General features: G+C 37.7%; 1 protein-coding gene across 4 annotated transcripts in view; it reads right to left on the bottom strand.

The window, feature by feature from the left end:
- The window catches only part of CBLB (Cbl proto-oncogene B), a 128,127-nt gene that overhangs the window by 52,150 nt on the left and 56,000 nt on the right, over window positions 1-19,977 (bottom strand). For all 4 annotated transcript variants that reach the window (XM_032098366.1, XM_032098363.1, XM_032098365.1 and 1 more), the window contains exon 4: window positions 7,873-8,019. In XM_032098366.1, coding sequence (XP_031954257.1) covers window positions 7,873-8,019 — 147 coding nt within the window. The remainder of the gene's footprint in view (window positions 1-7,872; window positions 8,020-19,977) is intronic.

Below are 19,977 nucleotides of genomic sequence, written 5' to 3'. Positions count from 1 at the left end.
CCAGCTGAGACAATGTTCTGGGGAGTCTCTCACACGAGAGGATGGTACTAAACAGTGACTGTACTTCCCTCAAAGGTCTGATGCCCGAAGTTTACAGCCCTACTGCATGTGCACACATTACAAATATATATACCCAGAGCTTTGGTAACAGTTTCTCTTTTTATAATACAATTTGGGAAAAAAAGAAGAAAATCTGACTAAATTACACATACATACATACTGTTACTGTGCTACATGTTAATTTATTGCAACCCTCTACCAGTTCAAAAATCCTCAGAGAGATAATATTAGAAGGAAACAAAAATATGAAGAAAGCCACAATGTACAGAAGTAAAAGGATAGAAGGACCTTTTACAAGGAAATCCTAATCTCTACCTGCCAGTCTTTTAGGAAATGACTTATACACCCCATGTCCTTGTACTGCCTTTCTTCATCATTAGAGTAGAAGCAAGCCCACGCCAATTCAAGGAAAGAAAACAAAATAAAACAAATGATCCTGAAAAATATTTCCTGAAGGGGTTTTCTGTGCATCTCTCAAATCAACAAAAATATCTGGATCTTGGTATTTACCCTGGGATTGTTTTCTTAAAGAGTCCTGTCAAAAATCCTAAAATAAGTCATTTCTCCTGTCAAAAAACCCTAAAATAAGCCATTTCTCCATAGGCCTCTCTAAATGACACTACTTCTCTCCCTTTCTTCTACAAGAGTAAATCTAGTAAGTGTATTTGAAGAATGATGAACTCAAAAGTGTTCTAACTGAAGTGTAAGATTTTAAAAATACTGTTATATAAGATGGTATCTGTTTACTATTGTTGGCACACATCAAAGCCAAGTATGACTCTATAATCTTAAATACAGTGTTTTAAACACCACCCACACAACTTCCACATGCTTAAAGGAAAAGGGATTAGTGTCTAGCATATGATTTTCAAGCAATTTAGCAGAGGAATTTAGGTCCTCTCTTCCCTCCTGCCCTGATCATGTGTACATGGGATTTTCTAAAACTCCCCAAATGTTGCTACATTATTAAAAAGCAAAAAGACATTAAAATAAACCTGGAGATGAAGCATATATTTTCTGAGCACAAAGAGCACAGCACTTGTGTAAAACTGCAGAGATGCAGCTATCCTGGAATGTCAAGTGACACTGCTTCCATTTGAACCAGAGCAGACCACAAGAATGTCTAGGGAGGTAAACATGTACCTGTATAACTTACAGTGAACATTTTTGTCTGCAAGAGACTCTCAAATGTTGCCAAAAAACACACCACAAAAAGGCCATTACTGTTTCTAGGGCAATCTAAAAAATATTCAAACAAATACTGACCCAGATAGAAACAACATTCTTTATAAGTCTGCAGTGAGCAACGTGGATTTTGACTTATCACCACTGAAAAGAGCATTTTCTTAAGGTGGCTGCTTCATTTTTAAGTGAGAGGCCACGTTTTCACTGTTTCTGACCTGCAGAGCAAATAATTGACACAGAGAAGGCTTGAGAAGTTCAGTCCTAAGGGAAAAAAGGAATTCTGCCATATCATGCCAGTACAATTGCTAAATACTGACATCATTCCAAACAAATATGGATTAATCTAATGAGAACAGAGATGGCAAAAGAGAGAAAATGAACCTTATGAAATGGGGAAAAGATACCATCAGAAAAAGCCACTTCCAAAGCTGTGTAACTGGACATTGCTGGAGAGACAGCAAGTTCCTTAAGAGATACAGGAAGTCTGCATGTCCCCAAAGGGGACACTTCTCTATACTTTCAACTCTGATCTCTAACCACAATCCCAAAGCACGCTCATGCTTTTGCACATCCTTTTATACCTAAAACACTGCTCTCCTGCCTATCCATTGAGGATCTGTTCTCCTGTCTCAGAACCTTTTGCACCAAGTATCAGAACTTTCTTCTCTCTATCTTTTGTACATGCAATTTTACCTTATTCTTAGCTACCCAGAATAGCTGTGAAGACTGTTCTTTTCCATTTTCTAATTCTATCTTGCAAATTTCCACTGACTTGCTCTTCTCTATAATATTACCTGTTGTTTTATTCAATCTTTTTCATCTTGCATTTGTAGGAAAAAGGTTTAGTGAGATTTCTGTCTCACTAGCACCCAGGGAACAGTACTTTCTGTCTCTAGCTCAAGTTTAAACAAGTTTATCAATAAGCCTGTGCTACTGATCTGCTGAGGAAAGAACCACACCCCAAAAGCCCTGTTCCTGTTCACATCCTCCTCTTTAAAAGCTCCTGTTGCTATAACACCTGTCTTGACAGTGATGAAGGTGATGGTATTTGGACCACTGCCTCTTCCTCTTTCATCTCTGTCTTTTGCTTCCCTTCACAGTTCAGTTCATACTCAGATTTGAAGCTCTTTGGGCCAGGACCAACTCTTCAGTCTGTATTTCTACACTGTTCAGGCAGTAATAGGGCTCTTGGGCACTATCAGCAGCAAGAACAGAAAATCAAGTAATAAATTATGGGGATTAACAAGGTGTTAAAACTTAGTTTATCTGAGGTCTCTTGAACTTGGAAACATTTAACTGTCAGATAAGTTGCTCATTGTGGTCTGCCTGTTTTACTGCTTCTTCTGTGAACCCAAACCACTGAGGCTGTGTCTGTTCTCTCCTGAGCCAAAAAGCACTGACCACAGCAGAACCACAGCTACTCAAAGTTTAGAGTATCAATTTGAAATGCACTATTTAACTGCTACTGAGAAATCAATAGCCACATTTTTTCATAAATTCCAATAAAAAATAAATACATTTCAGACCTCATCTAGAAAAAAGTATAGGAGCATTAAAATAGTAATGTCTTTGATCCCAACAGGGAAAGAATTTCTATTTCCTCAGCAACTAAAAGGTGTAGGGAAATCAATGTATCTGAAAACAATAACAGAAATGCTTCAAATTTTTTAAAGTTTCACAATGAAGAATAAAAAACTTAAAAGATAAATAAATGGCAGAACTATGGAAAAGTGAAAATCTAAGAATATTGACATTTTGCTGCTGATTCATTCTGCAACACGAAGACAGCCACAAATCACAAATTTCAATAGTTACCAAGCCCTGCATGACTTCACTGTAGTTTTCAAATTCAGAAGCTGAAAGATCTATTAGGTCCTCTTGCCTGCTCTCCTTCTCAGTCCAGGATTACTCCCAGTGGCATTTTGCACGTTTTTACTCAGAAGAGCAAACCAGTAAAAGATGTAAGGTGCTAATAAAATGAGTGAGGAATCAGGGGAAATCTTCATCAAGCACTATACAGTAATAAAATGTGGATAATGAAGATGCTATCAGATTGTGTTTTATATGCATATTTACAACCCACTGGGGGGGGGGTTATTAAAGTATCTGTGAACAAATGTAACTGCTGGTTATATGGCTTACAATTTCATAGTTCCACTTAACATTACTGTTTAGCTGCACATGTAACTAACACTTGCTTCAGCACAACTATAATGGTGAACCAGGGGTGAAGATTCACTCCACTAAAACCACTTGCTCCAATCACTGTACTCTGTCAGTCACTATAAATTCAGAAAAATCACATCTCAACTTCACCACTTTCCTGCTTTTGGAATTATCAAGTTATTTCTTGGTATAGGTAAAGCTTGTGTGAATTTATTTCTTAGTTCTTTTTTTAGTCAGCTCCTTTACATTCTTTAAGAGGCTCTCTTCTTCCACATAGCTGGTGAAAATGCCAGAGAGAACCTATTCCAGGCATTCAGTCTTTGGAATGTTCTCATTCGTTCCTGATTTTTGTTTTCAGAAAGTAAATCCAAACTCTCTATTGCTCATCTCCCTGATAACTTTTCTCTGTCCGCTTCCTTTACAAACTCAATACACCAAAATCATCCTGAGCCTTCAATTGAACACTGCTGACCTCCTCACCTACCCCCTAATTTGGATACATGTTTTACTTCATCCTTGCAGAAAAATCAATACCTCCATTTTTTCCTTCTTCATACTGCTATTAGCATCCTTCTCCTTTCACCCAGACAATCAAAATCTCATTATCTCCCACCTTGATTTATCAGTCCTCCCTACACACTCCTAAACCCCACATCAGTGTCTCCAGATCCCTTCCAAACATCTTATAACTTCCAGGTTTCCCATTCCCCTCTCAAACGTGCAATACTGGAAAAACTTCACAATTGGAAAGGCTCTGACTCTGTGCTCCTTTTACACTTTTCTGCCTGTGTGAGGGCTGACGACTTCCATTATTGATGTATCTGCTGCTCTCACAAAGCATTCTCTCCCAGACAAGCTTCCCCAACTACTGGCATTATCTAGAAGTTTTTTAGGGGGTACCAGACATGTGAAAGCTGAGAAGGTATCTGCAGGCCAAGAATATGTGGTTATCTCAGCACTTTGCACTGAGGGAGCTGTTCAAATTGCTTGCTGAGTTCTACACAATGTTTTCAACAGAAATCCAAAGAGCAGCTACATGTATGACCCAAGGCTTGAAAGAGCCTAGCCATTTATTTTGCTCATGAGTTTGAAGCCATATGAATGTACGCCTGACTAGCTCTAAACACAAAAAGAAGGACTGCATGCTATGACACTTACTAGTAACAGATAAATAAACTTAGTGGCAGCTGCACAATTTTGCAGCAAGTGTACAGACAGACAAATGTAACCAACAAAATTAAGTGTTCTCCATTCACTGGAAAAAAATCTTTTTTCCTTTTTTAAAGTAAAACTGGACTCATTAAAATTGTCTGGTTTGGATTTTTTTCCTCAGCAAACTAAAATATGTTGCTTTCTGTAAATGGAAGTGTAGGTCACATTTTCAAAAACTGAAAGCCAAACAGTTAACTTAAAAATATCAATTACTATTGGTGACCTTCTTGCTATTTAAAATATTTCAAATTAAAAAATTAAAAAATGTCATATTTCAGAAAGAAATGAGTGCAACAAGTTGATTATACAAAAAAGCATCTAATTCGTTATGTTTAGAAACAGGAAGGTTGTTTTCATGATAATACTATGTTGAAAAAAAATCATAAATTAATCTGATAGTTCAAATTCCCTCCTTCCAGTCAGATCAAACTGCAATAGAAAAATTTTTTGTGCAACAGTTTACCATCAGAAGCCAAGATCCAGCACGACTTACTTTTTATTTATGCTCTAATCTTGAGCAGAGTGGCCCCAAAGTAAGGGCTGCTTTTCAGAAACAAGTGAGGGGTCCAGGCTTCCCCTGTAAAACAGAAATGCAGCCAGGGAACGCACAATTGAGTTCCTCCCTGTACTTCTTCACTGCACTAAGTAGAGTTGGGGGTTTCAGAAAGTCCTAGGGGCCTAACTCCAGGTGGCCGGATTAGAGAGAGATATTATGAGTTGTTTGCAAAATCTTTATGCAGCCTTTGCTTTTAGAGAAGTGATACCAGCAGATTTGCAAACTAATTTGTCATAACAGGCCCATTGCAGAGGAGGTGCCTTACAGGCATATCTGCCATATACTTCTAAAAGGATTAGAAAATAATTGATGTTTAAAAAGCTTCAGGCATTTTGTTTAACAAAGAGATTAAACACAATGCCAAAGAAACTTTTCTCATCTGTTTGACATATATGCTGTTACATGTTTTATAGTTACTTAAGCATCATTAACTAAACCTGAGATAATGGCAAGGCTGCCAAGCACAGATCTGCTGCTCCCTGCTGAGGAGACAGGCAACGAAACCAGCTTCACTTTATTAAACCAGAGCTGGGAACACCAGTAACAGTGCTTATTTACCTGGTCTGAAAGTAAAGCACCTGACCAGAAAAAACTCAAAAAAAATTTCAGGCTATACTACAAAAGATATACAAGTTTAACAGGATGTCACTAAATTGCCTTGATTCCTAGACATTCTTGATACATTGATGTTTTAGGCAAAAAACCAACAAGATCCAAACATCCAATCACCCTCCCTAAAAAACAAACAAACAAGAAAACCCAAACATAAAAAATGAAAGCCTATCAAAGTACATGGGGGAGAGCAGAGAAGGTCAGAGGGTTCCTACTGACAGTTCATATTCAAAGTTGCATTCTATGAAGAAATTTGCATGAGAAGGAAAAAAACAAAGCCTAGAAAATGCATGGCAAGAGCTCTGGGGCCATGAAAAGTTTTAGAAATAAGAGCTCCAAGAAATGAGTCAGGAGAGAGAGAGAGTTAAGTGTGAGCAAGGAAAAGACAAGGGCAGAGCTGAGTTGTTCAGATGAAGTGATGCAGTTGAAAGATTCTCCTTACCAACTTTGCTCTGATAAAATCTTACTAATATGTTACAGTAACCTACTGTCCGACACCTCGAGTGCCTATCGTGTCATCCGCCAATGGAAACTGGCAGGACCACTGGAAGGAAACTTGAAGGAAATCACTTGAATCTCACGCAGACAGTAGTGAGAAGTCAGTCAAGAACCCCAAAGAGGAACAGTACAGAGAATAGGGGAGCTGAGGAAACTGGTTTAGATTAATTGATAGAAACAGAGCTCGCAGAGGAGATCATCTGTAAATCCCAATGACAAAAATGCAATTTGTGATCAAGATATCTGCTAAAGGTCATTCAAGGACAGAGCCCAACAGGAAAAGAGAAGGACCACAAGGAAATTTAAATTCTGAGAGTTGCTAAGCAAAGGGGGAAAAGAGAGGAGGAAAAAATAGAAACACTGAACAAACAAGATCATTAGTCATTTTATCAAAGATCCTGTTTTTTCTTTTCTTGACTGACATGTTTTTTAAAAGCCTTGTCTGAAAGAGAACCCTATATGTCATTTAAGTTAATCCTTCAGAAAACTTTAGCTGAACTTTTGAAGTTATTTTGAAAATCATATTCACATTAAAATGGGCAACACAGAACACAGTTAAATTCCTTTTCTCTAACAGAGAACTGATATAGCAACTTCATCACACTCTAACATTACTTACATGGGAAAGAAACTACCAGAAAACACTACCATGAACTCAGAAAGAGGAAAGCTGACAGTAGGTGTGTTTAGACTAACAAAAAAAAACCATGGAAGTGAAACTGTTGTAAATTCACACTGAACAGAACTGATTTGCAAAAGTGTCAACCTACTACACTGGTATTCTAAATAAAAAATTACTTATCTTAAAGAGCTGTTTATGCTCAGAAGAGGCAACAGATTGTGGCAGAAATTGTTCTGCCTACATTGTGCAAGATACCAGAGCTGATGACCGTAATGAGTCCTCCGTTATAATGAAAAATACACCAACCTATTGCCTCTGGCATTCCTCTTATGTCACTATTACACTTATAAACATTCCACATGAGAAAGTGAACAAGCTGCACATCTTTTATTAGCTTGTATGTGTATTCTAAATGGATTTTTTCCCAGAAACAAAACAAAAATCCCACATATGCCTACTTTTACATTTTCACTATTGCATTTGCTATATGGATTAAATCATATATTTACACTTCACACACTTCATTCCACTAAATAGTGTAGTAGTGAGAAAGGTATAGGTGAGATAAGAAAACATTGTCCATGACACTAGTATCAAGTTCCTAATTCAGACTTCAGAGTTTTCATTTGTAGACTATACATACATTTTTAATAGGAAAGGACATGATTTGCACTATAGTTTGTGAAAGCAATGTACTATCTTCACCCTATAATGGAACAAATAAACTTCTTGCAGTAAGACTGAACGTAAGTACCCTTGACAGAACTACCTTTGAGCAAAATACAACATTGAAAAAAAAAATGTTAACAATGAACTTAGTGATTTTAGCCAATTTAAAGACTTAGATGAGAAATTATCTTCAGAACATCTACCAACCCTTATCTGGATTTGTAAAAAGTTCATTTTTTTTTATGCTTATGATTAAAAAGAATTCAGGATTTTATAAAATGTTGCTACTTACTTATCTCCAAAGAATTTTCTCCAGAAATCTGCAGCATCGGCTTTGGTGATGCGAAAGTTATCACCCTGGAATTGTCCATTTGGAAAAATAGCCTTAATTTCTGCTAACATGTGGCTGAAGATGAGAGACAGCTTTGTTAGGTTTCTCCTGTGGATGTAATAGGGAAAAAAAAAAATCACATCAAATCCTTAGAATTTAATAAGTTTAATCCATCTTTCAGTATTTCACATATCCTGTGTATTTGTGTAATAATCCCTTTGTGACACAAGAAAAACACTGAGCTTTCAACTGAAAACATAAAAAAATATAAATCAGTGGTTTGAGTTTCCACACACTTCTGAGGACATATTTATCATTAAGTCTCCATGAATATAAAATCACTTTTTGGCAACAGAAAAATTTGAGTTCTCAACTGCATATTCAGATACATTCCTTGTGCATTAAGCTTGTGTGTTTCTATTTCCTTTACTCATTGCAGAAGCAAGAATTTATACTAATTAGACAGCTTATCCATTAAAAAAAAACCAAAACAACCTACCAAAGAAAGCTGAAAAACCACCCCACACTCAAGAAACTAAAATTATAGTTTTGTACATGACATCAAACCTGTTTCAGTCCAAGTTTCTAGAAATATAAACATGGCATAGAACTAGATTTACTCCTTTTTTCCTATGGTAGTTTTATTCTTTTTGTTCTTTTCAGCTTTCTCTTAATGTACTTACTTCTTACTCTCCTTTCAAATGCTCTCTAGTTAAAACTTATTTTCAGCTATCACTAGCATATTATAAACAAACAAACAAATCAACCTTCTTTGCTGTTATCTCATTTCCATACATTTTCCAGACTGGTATCAGTTAATCAGAGATTACTTAGCTTTTGGCACAGAAGTTCCATTTAGTATAGTGCAAAGAACAAAGAATCCTTAAAAGCAAATAATCCTTTCATATGGAAAAATCTTTGGGAAATGGTGAGGAGAGGAGAGGAAAAGTAGCAAACTTTATGAGAACTTGTGCCTGGAGATTCCTTGATGCTCCTTGCAGTAAAAAAGGGCCATTTCCCAAGCTAATATATAAAATAGAGACTACATACGAGACTGAGCAGTTTCTGATGAAGGATTTGTATTCTTGTGAATTCTACTGGAGTATTTTAAGGTGTTAGAAGTGTCTCACGTATGTCAAGCCCGTTCACCTTTAACCATCTCAGGTACTACTTAAAAATGACTCAAGCAATTTAATGAAAACCACAATAAAATGCTTTTCAATCATGTAATTTATAGACTGTTTAAAGACAGTATTTTAAATAAATTCAAACTTATTCGTAAGTTCCTAGCTCCATGGAAATATTAAGATAGATTTTTATTTTAGTTGAACATATTTCCAGAGGTCTTCCTGAAAGAACACTAAATTTAGCACTGAGGTGGTAATTACTTCAACCAAATTTGTGAACTTTATAATAGAGATTTCTGTGGAAGCTGTGTTGCAGATTTACTATAGGTTTTACTACCAAGAAAATGATGATAAAGTTGTTGTGAAAACATAAGTAATTTAAAACAAACAAACCAACCCCCAATGAATACGCTCTCCCTTCCCTCAAGATTAAGAAGGGCTATAGGGCTAATTCATTCAGAGTCCTCTAATTCCTTCAGTAAAATCAGATGTCTGTAATTATGATGCTCAATAGTTCCTTGCTATTTCCTATTTCCTTTGTATTTTAATTACACACATGTGTTCTTTACTATTTTACTCCTCAGAATTCAAGCCTGATGCAGAGGAGCAAGCAACAGCTGTTTCATGTGGCTTCCTCAGTCTGCCCTAGACCCAGGATTAAACAAGAAGCTTTCTGTATTTGGGACAGATGGGAACATGACTCGGTGCAAGTTTGAGCAGAGCTCTCCCCTGCCTGGCACAATCAACGTCCCACATTAATGCGCTGTGCTGCAGCGGTTCTTTCCAGGTACAAATTCACCTAGTGAGCTTGCTGGATCCCTGAGGCTTGAGCCCTGCAGTGAATTAAGGGATGAAGTCACACAGAGGTGCCACCTGGGGCACTTCCTTGCCCGGAGGGCAGCGTGTCTGTGCGCACACATCCCTGCAGAGGCACTGCCCAGTGGGCACAGCTGCACAGGACATGGCCAGAACCAGCCGCTGCTAGGATGTGGACAGTAAGAGACACACACCCAAAGGGCTCCATCTAAACCACAAAGCCCCTTCCTTCCCTCTTGGAACAGCATCAGTCACTAAGTGCATCAGGACACTTTTGTTCCATTGTACAAAACCGCAAAGAAAGGAAAAAAGTACCATTTTTTTTTGTTTGCATTTCTATAAACAAGAAAAAATATTTTAACATCTAACTGAGATAGCTTCTTTTTATCTGACTGCAAAGGTGAAACTCGAAACCAACTAGAAGCTTGTCTGTGCTTGAACATATATCACAGCACGTACAAACAGCAAGAGATGGCAAATTCTTGGTAATTTATATGCAGGGTATCTGTTTCTTTCAGTTTAATTTTGATTCTTGCGCTATGAGATCACTATCTCAAGTCCTTCCTTTGGTATCAAATAGCCATGACAAATCATGTCTCAATTTTTCACTTACATATTTTTTCTTCAGAACAGCAAAGCACATAATGCACCATTTTTGCTTATATATGCTTATGTGATACCAGATCTCAGTACCTTCCTGAGGCAGAGGTATAACGCTCACTGATTTAAATGGTTTTTAACAAGTATGGTGCAGACATGATGGCACTGGGGTGGGCCAATGACTCTCCCTATCTGTGCCTTTCACCTGCCTGAAGATGTCTATCCATTTCAGCAATGTACTTTTGCTGTCTTGGGGAGGGCTTTCCCAGGACACCTCAAGAAACACATACTCCACTTTATCAGACCTGGCAGTCTGTGCAGCTTCATTTTTCAAGTTAGGATGATTCCCTTCTTTCCCCCATATGAAGGAAGGAGCACTGTCAAAAATTTTCCGCCCTACTTTTTCCATTTATAAGTTTAAGACAAGGTATTTAAGTCCTATTTATTTGAAAAAACAACAACTAAAACCATCAAGGTTTGGCAATTTGGTGAATAATTCTAATGGAAGCCAAAGAACTGTTCAATCTGAGCACCTATTTTGCGTCTCATTGCCACCACGAGACCGTAAAGAAACCAGTCTGCATCTCTTGCAGTAACAAAGGCTTTCTTCTCCTGGTCACAGCAAAGGCTGATGTAGTGGCAAAGGGACAACTGCACTGGCAGCCTGGCAGAGCAGAAGAGCTGAGCAGGTAGAGACATGCTCCAGAGACCCTTTGACTCACTGGATTCCAGCAGGGGGGAGATATCCTAAGGGATCACATTGCAGCTACAGCTCAAAATACTGCCATCCAAATTATACAGAAACAATGGTTTTAATGCCTCACCAGCCAGCCTTCACGGTTTAAAATTATAATATACTTTTACTGGCAACCTGGGGCAGGTTAGAGGTGGAACTTCTTTCTTTAGCTGTGGGACAGAGCACAGACATCTTTATTTCTGCAGAGAATGAATTTCATGCTGATGAGAAAAACCTTAACTTCCTGAAATTACAATCAAACAACACTGCTTTATACAAAAGATGATCCCCGTCCACTATGTAATAGCTACTGTGGTAAAATATAACAATTTTAACACTAAATTAAGTTTTATCAACTGCATTTTATGTAACACAGTGTAGATCTCAACCAAATTACTCGCAGCATACTCAACATCTCCTAGTTAATATTTTTCCTACGATTCAAGCTTATATTTTGCTACCTTGCTTTTACCAAGTCGAATCAAACTAATGCCATACAGATCAAACCCCTTGTAGAACTTGATTTCTGAAGTACCATTTTATCAGTCATAGTCTATGATTTGCTGCCAAACATGTTTGCACATGACGGATCTACTGAAGGACCAACATAACACCTAAGAAAAAAAAATTAAAAACTGAATTTTTATTTAGTATAAACTTGTAAAGATCTGTTGAATCAGTAAACATCTTTTCGCTAATCAGCAAGATGCATGTTTTTAATTTCAAAATTAATCTGTCTTTTGAAGTTATCCGTCCTCAGCAAGATTTCTAAATAGAGAAAGCAAAGCCTGAAGACAAGGATTTCGGGTTTATTCACTTCTCAGCAAATTACTATATTCTGAATCAATTTTCTCTTCAACTGTCAGGAATGGGGTCAGGCTAGAGATTTAATAACTGAAGGACTTTTCAAATACCAGTCATATGCAATTTGAAAGCAGGGCTTGATAATGGAGATACTACAGCATCCCAGCCAAACCAAACCAGCAGCGGCTGAAGTAGTAGGAGGTCTGAAGCTGTCCTACCCTCCAAGTGAAGCATGATCAGCATGCAATAACACAGATAGGTTTTGGCTGTGTCAACTTCATAATCACCTTATGAAGTTAATTTTACTTGCTGGAAGGCAGTATGGTCCAGCAAACAGGACTGGACAGGGAATTAGGCAGAGTCACTTCCTTTCTGCCACTGACCTGCATTATGAGGTGGAAGGAACACCCGAGTCCTGCACTTACTGCCTGTGTACACGGATGAACAGAGCAAAATGCTCAGAGAGCTCCAGACTTGAAGAGTTCTGAACAAAAAAGCATGGCAGATCCAGCCTGTGCATAAATACACAAAGCAAAGCATCCATCTGTGCCCCGATCCTTCATAATTACTGGATGTCACAGACAATAACCAAGATGAAGTCATTTTAACAGTATGTACCTGTTACTCCTGCAACAACTTGAAAATGTTTAAACCTACCTACATACTACATGTATATATAATTTCTACTTTCATGCCTATATATTACTATGCCCATGAAAGAAGTTATTTTCATTTTACAACAACAAATACTCCCCCCCCAAAAAACCCCAGTCTGGAAGAGAAGTCTGAATGCATATCTCTGCAGTTATTTATGTCATTCCAAAAATTAGGTTCTTGCTGGATTTCCATTTTCATTCCATCTAGTAAGTGTTTAATCTTTCTTCATCCACATAGATACACTTTGTTAAAGAATCACCTGCGGTAATAAGCAATACACCAACTTTCCAAGCTCATAACATATAACTCAATCACTCGGCACAGAAAAACAGTCTTTAGAGTTAGAATAAAATCTGTTTGGCAGCTAGGAATACTTTCCAGACAGATCTGACACAAAAGTACACCAAACAACTCCTAAATAATTCCTCTATAATCGTTAGCTAGAATAATCATACAAAGAGAGCTCTCTTAGCTGGCAAAACTGCAAATCATAACTGTGCAGGAACTAAGATGAAAGAAAGTTTGAAATATGAATTTCATAAGGTGAATTGTTTATTTTGACTTCTAAAAATCCAACCCCCAAATATGAAAACCTTAAAATCCAAAGCATATGTACAGAGCTCATTTCACTTAATTAGTGCTATTCAAAACAGATTTCCGATCCACATGCTCAAGTTGTAGTAAAACACAAGGATCCTACAAAATACATGTTACTAATCCAAAGGAACAGAGTACAGTCTTGTGATTCGGGTACAAAAGAGGGAAGTGAAGATCCATGTTCTGAGCTCTGTCACTCCTCTCTCCCAGAGTTCAGAATTTTGTGACTCAGATTTCCATTGTGTGAAAAAAGCCCTTTGCAAATTATTTCCCATTTTTATTTTGCCACTACAAGGAAAATCATAGCAGCCCATAAAGCCCCTTGACAGATCATACTTCTGCCGTTAGTTACTGATAAGTGACTCAAACAGGAATGCCCCAAGTCCAGGACAAAATACAGGAGAAAAAAAAAATTCTGAAGAAATATGTGAATTTTTGAAGATCTCCAGAAGACATTGGAACAGGACTAAAAATTATATATGCTGACAGTGATTCACTCTTGATAATCCAGTATAACCCTGACTCACTTATCCCCCTTCCTCTTACAGAACTTCCCTTTTCAGAGACAGGAAACAATTAGAAAAAAAATCCCACAACAAAAAAATCCACCCTCCCCCAGACCCCTAAAACAGTAACACCCCCATCCAAAAAAAAAACCAAAACAACCCCCCCAAAAAACCCCACCAAAATTCCGCAACATTTTTTTAGAAATGTACAGGTGTAGAATGCAGTCAGAAAATCTTAACAATGGAGCATTCCTTAACACTTCAGAGGAAGCAAAGGAAACCAAAGGTTCCTGTCAACATGCTTGCAGAAAAAAAAATGCCTACCATCATATTTGGCAATCAGATCAACTCAGCTTCTGTGCAATGATTATTTTTAAAAGCTATATACAGACAGGGTATTGTTCAGACACCAAAGTATAGACACCAAGCCTATTCTTGGGATGAAATGTCCCTGGGACTAAGAATAATCATGAGCTCTATTTCCTACTTGTGCCACTGACTCACGGAAGGAACACATACAACTAAATTTTGCTGTGCTTTAGTATTCCTCGCCTCTAAGCTGCCCCACAAACAAAACCTAAAAACCTGCCTTAAACACGGCAAGGTTCAGCCAATAACTAAATTTATCATATGTTAAACATAAAATACAAGTATAAAATTGTAAGAAAGTAACTGGAGGCAACTATTACTTCTCTTTGAATCCTGGAGGAGCTGGTTTATTACAATTGGGAAAGCGGCATCCTTCCTTGAACGGCTCTTCATCAGCCTCTTTGTGACAGATACAAGGAGTCCTGGGCAAGTCTGTGCTATTCACAGCGGATACCGAAAGGCAGCAATGGCAGCCTTTGGATAAGGATCGGGCAAGTACGTTTGGGAAAACAAAAAAGCTGATTCCAATGTCACCTTGAATTTTCCTCCATCTTTTCTTTGCTTAGAAATCACTTTACATCAATACACTAACTTCCGCCAGCAGCCTGCTTCCTTTTGTTGAAAAAGGTATCAAATTCAAAGAAGACAATGCTTGAAGAATTCAGAACTTGATTTCATCTTTTGAAACTGCTTCTCAGCTGTCATTGCTTTTACAGCAGGTATTTGCTGCCCAATTTATATAAAAACAGAGAATTAACTTAATATACAACAGCTAAGTAAAGAAAGTGGAATATAAATACAAATTAAGGAAGTAGGTCAGGGTTTTTGCCAATCGATAACACTCTCCACAAACTGATGTGTCTGTCTACTCACTGCTCTTCCATTTGTGAACTGGCAAGCCACTGTGCCACCAACACCTCTTAAGCAAAGTTCTATCCATGTTTTGCATTATGTTTGCTTTTTGCAAAACAAATGCTTCATACAGCAGCAACCATAAACAGCTCTTGTCAGCTGGGTTTTAGGCTTTACAGTCCAAGTTTCGAAAATTTCATTACTTCCAGTTCTGCCCAGGGGGCATTTATCCACACAGATAAATTTCTCAAGCTACTCCTAAAGCATTTTAATTTCTTTCCTCACTAGTACTCCAGTATATGAGGTAACAAATATAACCATGAAATGAAAACCTAAGGAGTGCTGGCAAGAGCAAGAAGTAACAAAGGAAATACAGTCTGCATAAAGCAAAATGTGAGTCGTCAAAAGTAAAGAGGTGTGTTGACAAGCTAAAGATTTAATAACTTTGCCCGTAATTATTATCTCTAAATACCCATGCAGAAGGATAGAGGTGACAAAAAAAAAAACCCTCTAGAGAATACTACTCTCTGAAAGAAATTTGCTAAAACTGATCTGAATATTTACAAGTACAAACACTTTGTGAAGGATAGTCAATTCTATAACATTTTAAGTAGCAACATAAACTAAGAGCCAACAGACTTACTGATTTTACTAGCAAGAGTTTCAATGGACCTACTAGACCATCCTTACAAAACACATGATTTAACATCCTTAATCTAATACGTACAGAGATTTACAAGCAGAGCTGGACACTGGCTGTTTAGTTTTATTTGCTACTTTTCAACAGTCAGTTGCTCTTTAACTATGGTTCCATTCATCAGTACCAACATGTTGTTCAGGCAGTTTGTTTCCTTCATCCTCCTCCCAGAGACATCTTTGTCTACAATGGTCCAATGTTATTTAACTGAACACTGACTTAAGTCTAAAGCCTAATATCTGTATATATAAATGAAACTGAAGTTGTCACAGAATTCCCCAGGAATCCTCCAAACAGTAAACTCTGTCTTTGAAAAGCTGACTTAATTCACTGAATACACAAGTACATAAAACTTGTTAAAAACATGAATGGATTAATATGAAACATGAAAGACTGAATTAGCATCCTTTTACCATTTTCCAAAGCATTCTTCAAGTGGAAGGAATACTCAAAACCACACTTGGCCAAAATAACAGTCTTAAAAACAGAAGTGTGGTTGGTATAATTGTTTAATACCTGATTATGCCAGTAAACATCTTCAATTGCACTGCAAAGTAAGGTCACTACTATAGTTCATCCTATCTGTGTACTGGAATATTAACTCTACACCAGGTGTTAATATTTCCCCACATAACCATCTCCCTTATAATTCTTGTAAGGATCACTGATTTGGAGGTTATTCCTGCTATGCATAGAGCACAACTGCGCCAGGCCAAGCAAAGCTGTGTGCCAAAAGGGACCAACTCAAGCGACTCCAGAAGAGGTAAGAGGCTGAGTTTGGCACAAATCCTGCCCCAGCCAACGCAGCAGCCCAGAGGCCAGGGATGGCACAAGGAGGTACTGATGTGGCTAAATGCTTATCTGCTTGACAGCAATCGAGCATGAGCAAAGGAAAGTGGTTTAGCTCTGTGTCATGCTTCATCTAGTTTGCTCTCATGCAAAAACTCAGGAAACTCAGTGGTTCTGAGGTGCTAATACCAACAAAGCATGTGTGCCATGCAGCACCCCGAATAATCCTCTTCCTGTGCAGGTCTGCCTCCCATCTGAGCAGCAAACAACCGATTATGCTTCCCTTCACTGGTTTGCAGCGTGCTAATTTTCTGGACTATTTCTCAGAAATAGTCCAGAAGACGTATTCAGGCTTGTTCTTTCAGAGTTTTTTCTTCAGACTATTGTCTCACCTTAAAACATGCTGTTATGATCTTTTCTAAGTAAAATAAACTAAGAAGAGATGTATGAGCATTCTTAGTGACAGGCAACAAAGTACTTCAAATTCAAACCTTACTGAATTTTGCAACAGCATCATTTTTCATGAAGACAAATCTTTCTGATTGTTAGAGAGTGAATCCAACATTTTTCAGGCCTACTGCTCGTCACACTCAATGACTAGACAAAATCTGCAACACAATTCAGCCATTTCTGAAAGCAGGACTGGTAATACTTCTTTCTGACATTAAGGACTTTTGGCAAACTAATATCCATATGTGTCTTTTTCCATTTATTTAATTCTCAAGTACCTAAATCCATTTTTGATATTTAACAGGAAACGGTCTTTGAATCACATGTGCCTCCCAGTACTCTTGGGGAGACTGACACAAGTTTGGCTAAATGAGGGAAATCTTATCCAAGAGGGCCCAAAACAAAATTCAAAATTCTCAGCTCTGACTTCTGAGCTCATGTGTAGTTGACTAAAGATATGAAACACTTGCAGACAACAACTGAGTTTGAGCTAGCCTGGAGCAGTGAGGCACAACTCTAATGTTTACATAGGGGGTTTTTAACATCAAAGAGGATAGAATAAGAAAATTGTTCTCCATTTCTGTCAGTGAAGCCCACAATGAACTCAAAAAGAAAGACAAGCTGTTTGATTCAAGAGCAAAGAAGACAGAAGCTAGAAAAGGGAGATGGAAAGAAATAGATGGCAACACTGTCCTCAGAGAAACTTTATTTAAAAGGTGTGATAGTGCTGAGCAGCGTAGGAAAGCCCATGAGAAAAACCCAACACTTTTAGAGAAAAGTTTGAACAGCATGAAAAAATTAAACTATTAGGAGATGTATTAAACACCAGGAACAAACGTGTCTATTTTGCAGTTGCTATCCAAGTGAACATCTATCCTGTGCATTCAGGCCTGGCCAGGTACAAGAGCCATGGAATAAAAAAGTCTCATACTGCATTTACAGACAATTGCAATGTACAAGTCCAAAGGGGATCAATCATGGCCGCACACAGAATCTTATTCCAGGCAATTCTTTTGATACCTTACCTTTTCAGTTTTAACTTTGTTTTTGCTTTTATGAGTCATAAGAAGTGCATTAGTATTTTTACTGATTCTAATGCAGATAAGGGATCTGAACAGAAGGAGTATATAGAAGTATCAAAACTGCTGTATTTCAAAAAGTGTTGTAACCTGCAGAGGTGCTTAGTACCTGCTGTGTCACACATGATTTCCACTGAGTGCAAGTCAACAAGCTGTCCCAGCATTCCTAAGAGATTGGCCAAAAAGGAATTTTCCTGGCTGAGCTGCTTCTCAGACTTGATCTAGAGACAATACTGAGCTGCACATTTTGCCCTAGAACTTAACTTTAGAAAAAGTCCTTGGATCCTTTTTGAGCCTCTTGTGCATCATTACTTCTATTTATTTGTTCTGTAGCAGTGGTAGGAGCCTCTCATCAAAAACAGAATTGTTTTACAAAATCTAACCCTCTTCATCCCATGTAGTTTCCAAAGTATCATCATTAAATGAGAAACTCTTCAACTTTAACAAATACATTTTTTCACAGACCTTCAAATATTTAAGAATTTTGACCCTAAGCCCTGAAATCAGATTCCACGTAGGCAGACGCTCTCATTTATAGCATTCTAAGTGTTGTCATTAAAGCATTCTAAGAGTATTTTAGACCACATGAAAACATGTTATTTATTCAAAATGGAAATCCAAGTGAGAGCTATGTAACCCATCAAAATATAATAATCAGCCTTCAAACCACATCTCAAGTTATTGAATCCCTATCAAACATGTAATAAAAATTTCCATTTCCTACATGCACCCTAATCAAATCCACCTGAAATCATTCACTGAAAATGATTTAAACATTACTTAGAGCTGAGATGCAGCTTTTTTGCAACATTCAGGTAGTAGAAATCTGTGTCCCATAGCTAAGCAGTGTCATAGAAATGCCAAAATAGAGCACAAAAATATACAAAATAAGATATATGAAGTACTGAAACTGTATGTGGGTCTCAGAATATTCACTGGGGTTTTATTTACTGAGGGAATGTAAAGTGACTTTCATTGAGAGAGAAAACTACCATCTCTGGCCAAAACAGTAAACAACCTACCCTATTCCCTTTCACATATACCCTGAGGCACTCAGTTGCCTGTCCTCCTGCATATGAGGAGCACATCCAAACCATTTAAATCCAGATACCTTGCTGACACATTGCCTTAGGAACTTTATCTGTACAGAACAGCAGAGAGAGAAAAATCAAATCCTTGGTTCCAAAATGCCACTTGAACTGATGCTGTATGTACTTACAGCCCTTGAAGATCAAGTCAGTGCATATCCAACGGGACAATTAGGAACAATCTGGCATCAACGGAACACAGCACAGACCTCGGTCAAAGTCTAACGGATTTTGTAACAAGATGTGAGATTTCACACTAACTAGAAAAAAGTAGAACTGGCTGAAATATTTTCATCTGTAATTTGGACAGTAAAAGCAGGCACTAAAATCCACAAGGATATAGTTAGACAGACAGGTGGGTTTTCCATGAAAACAGAGGCAGAATCTTTGCCTTCAGGAAGTACCGATGTCAGATCTCCAAACAGAAGCTGTCCATACAAATCAAAATAAAGCATTTTGCTTCTTCACTCCTTATCTCCCATGAAAAGCAAAGGAAGAGAACAGAATGAAAGAGATTGAAAAGTTCTTTGCAAAACATGACTTTCCTTTTTTTGGTCTAAAGTACAGTAACCAATCAAGAAATTTATACCCTGATCTGCTTATTAATTTTTTTCCCCTTTCAACATTAATAACCTTGCAGTATTTCAGTGACTACATTCACAAACATGGGTCTTCACCTATTTCTTTCAACCAGTGGTGGTATTCTCACGTAGGGACAATTCAATATGGGAGACAATCAAACGTTTTAAAGAAAGCTACACAGTCATGACCTGGAAAGGATGGTCTGCCATGAATAAAAAATTGAAGTAAGAAAAACTGGAAGCAGAGGGCAGGCAATAAGGGTTTGTGCTTGCAGAGGAGGGAAGTACCATCTCAGTTATTTGATACATTCACGGGAA

The sequence above is a fragment of the Corvus moneduloides genome, chromosome 2, assembly GCF_009650955.1.
Source record: "Corvus moneduloides isolate bCorMon1 chromosome 2, bCorMon1.pri, whole genome shotgun sequence".
NCBI classification, from domain to species: Eukaryota; Metazoa; Chordata; class Aves; order Passeriformes; family Corvidae; genus Corvus; species Corvus moneduloides.
Note: the sequence above shows the minus strand (reverse complement) of the source record. Positions and strands in the feature narration are given on the sequence as shown.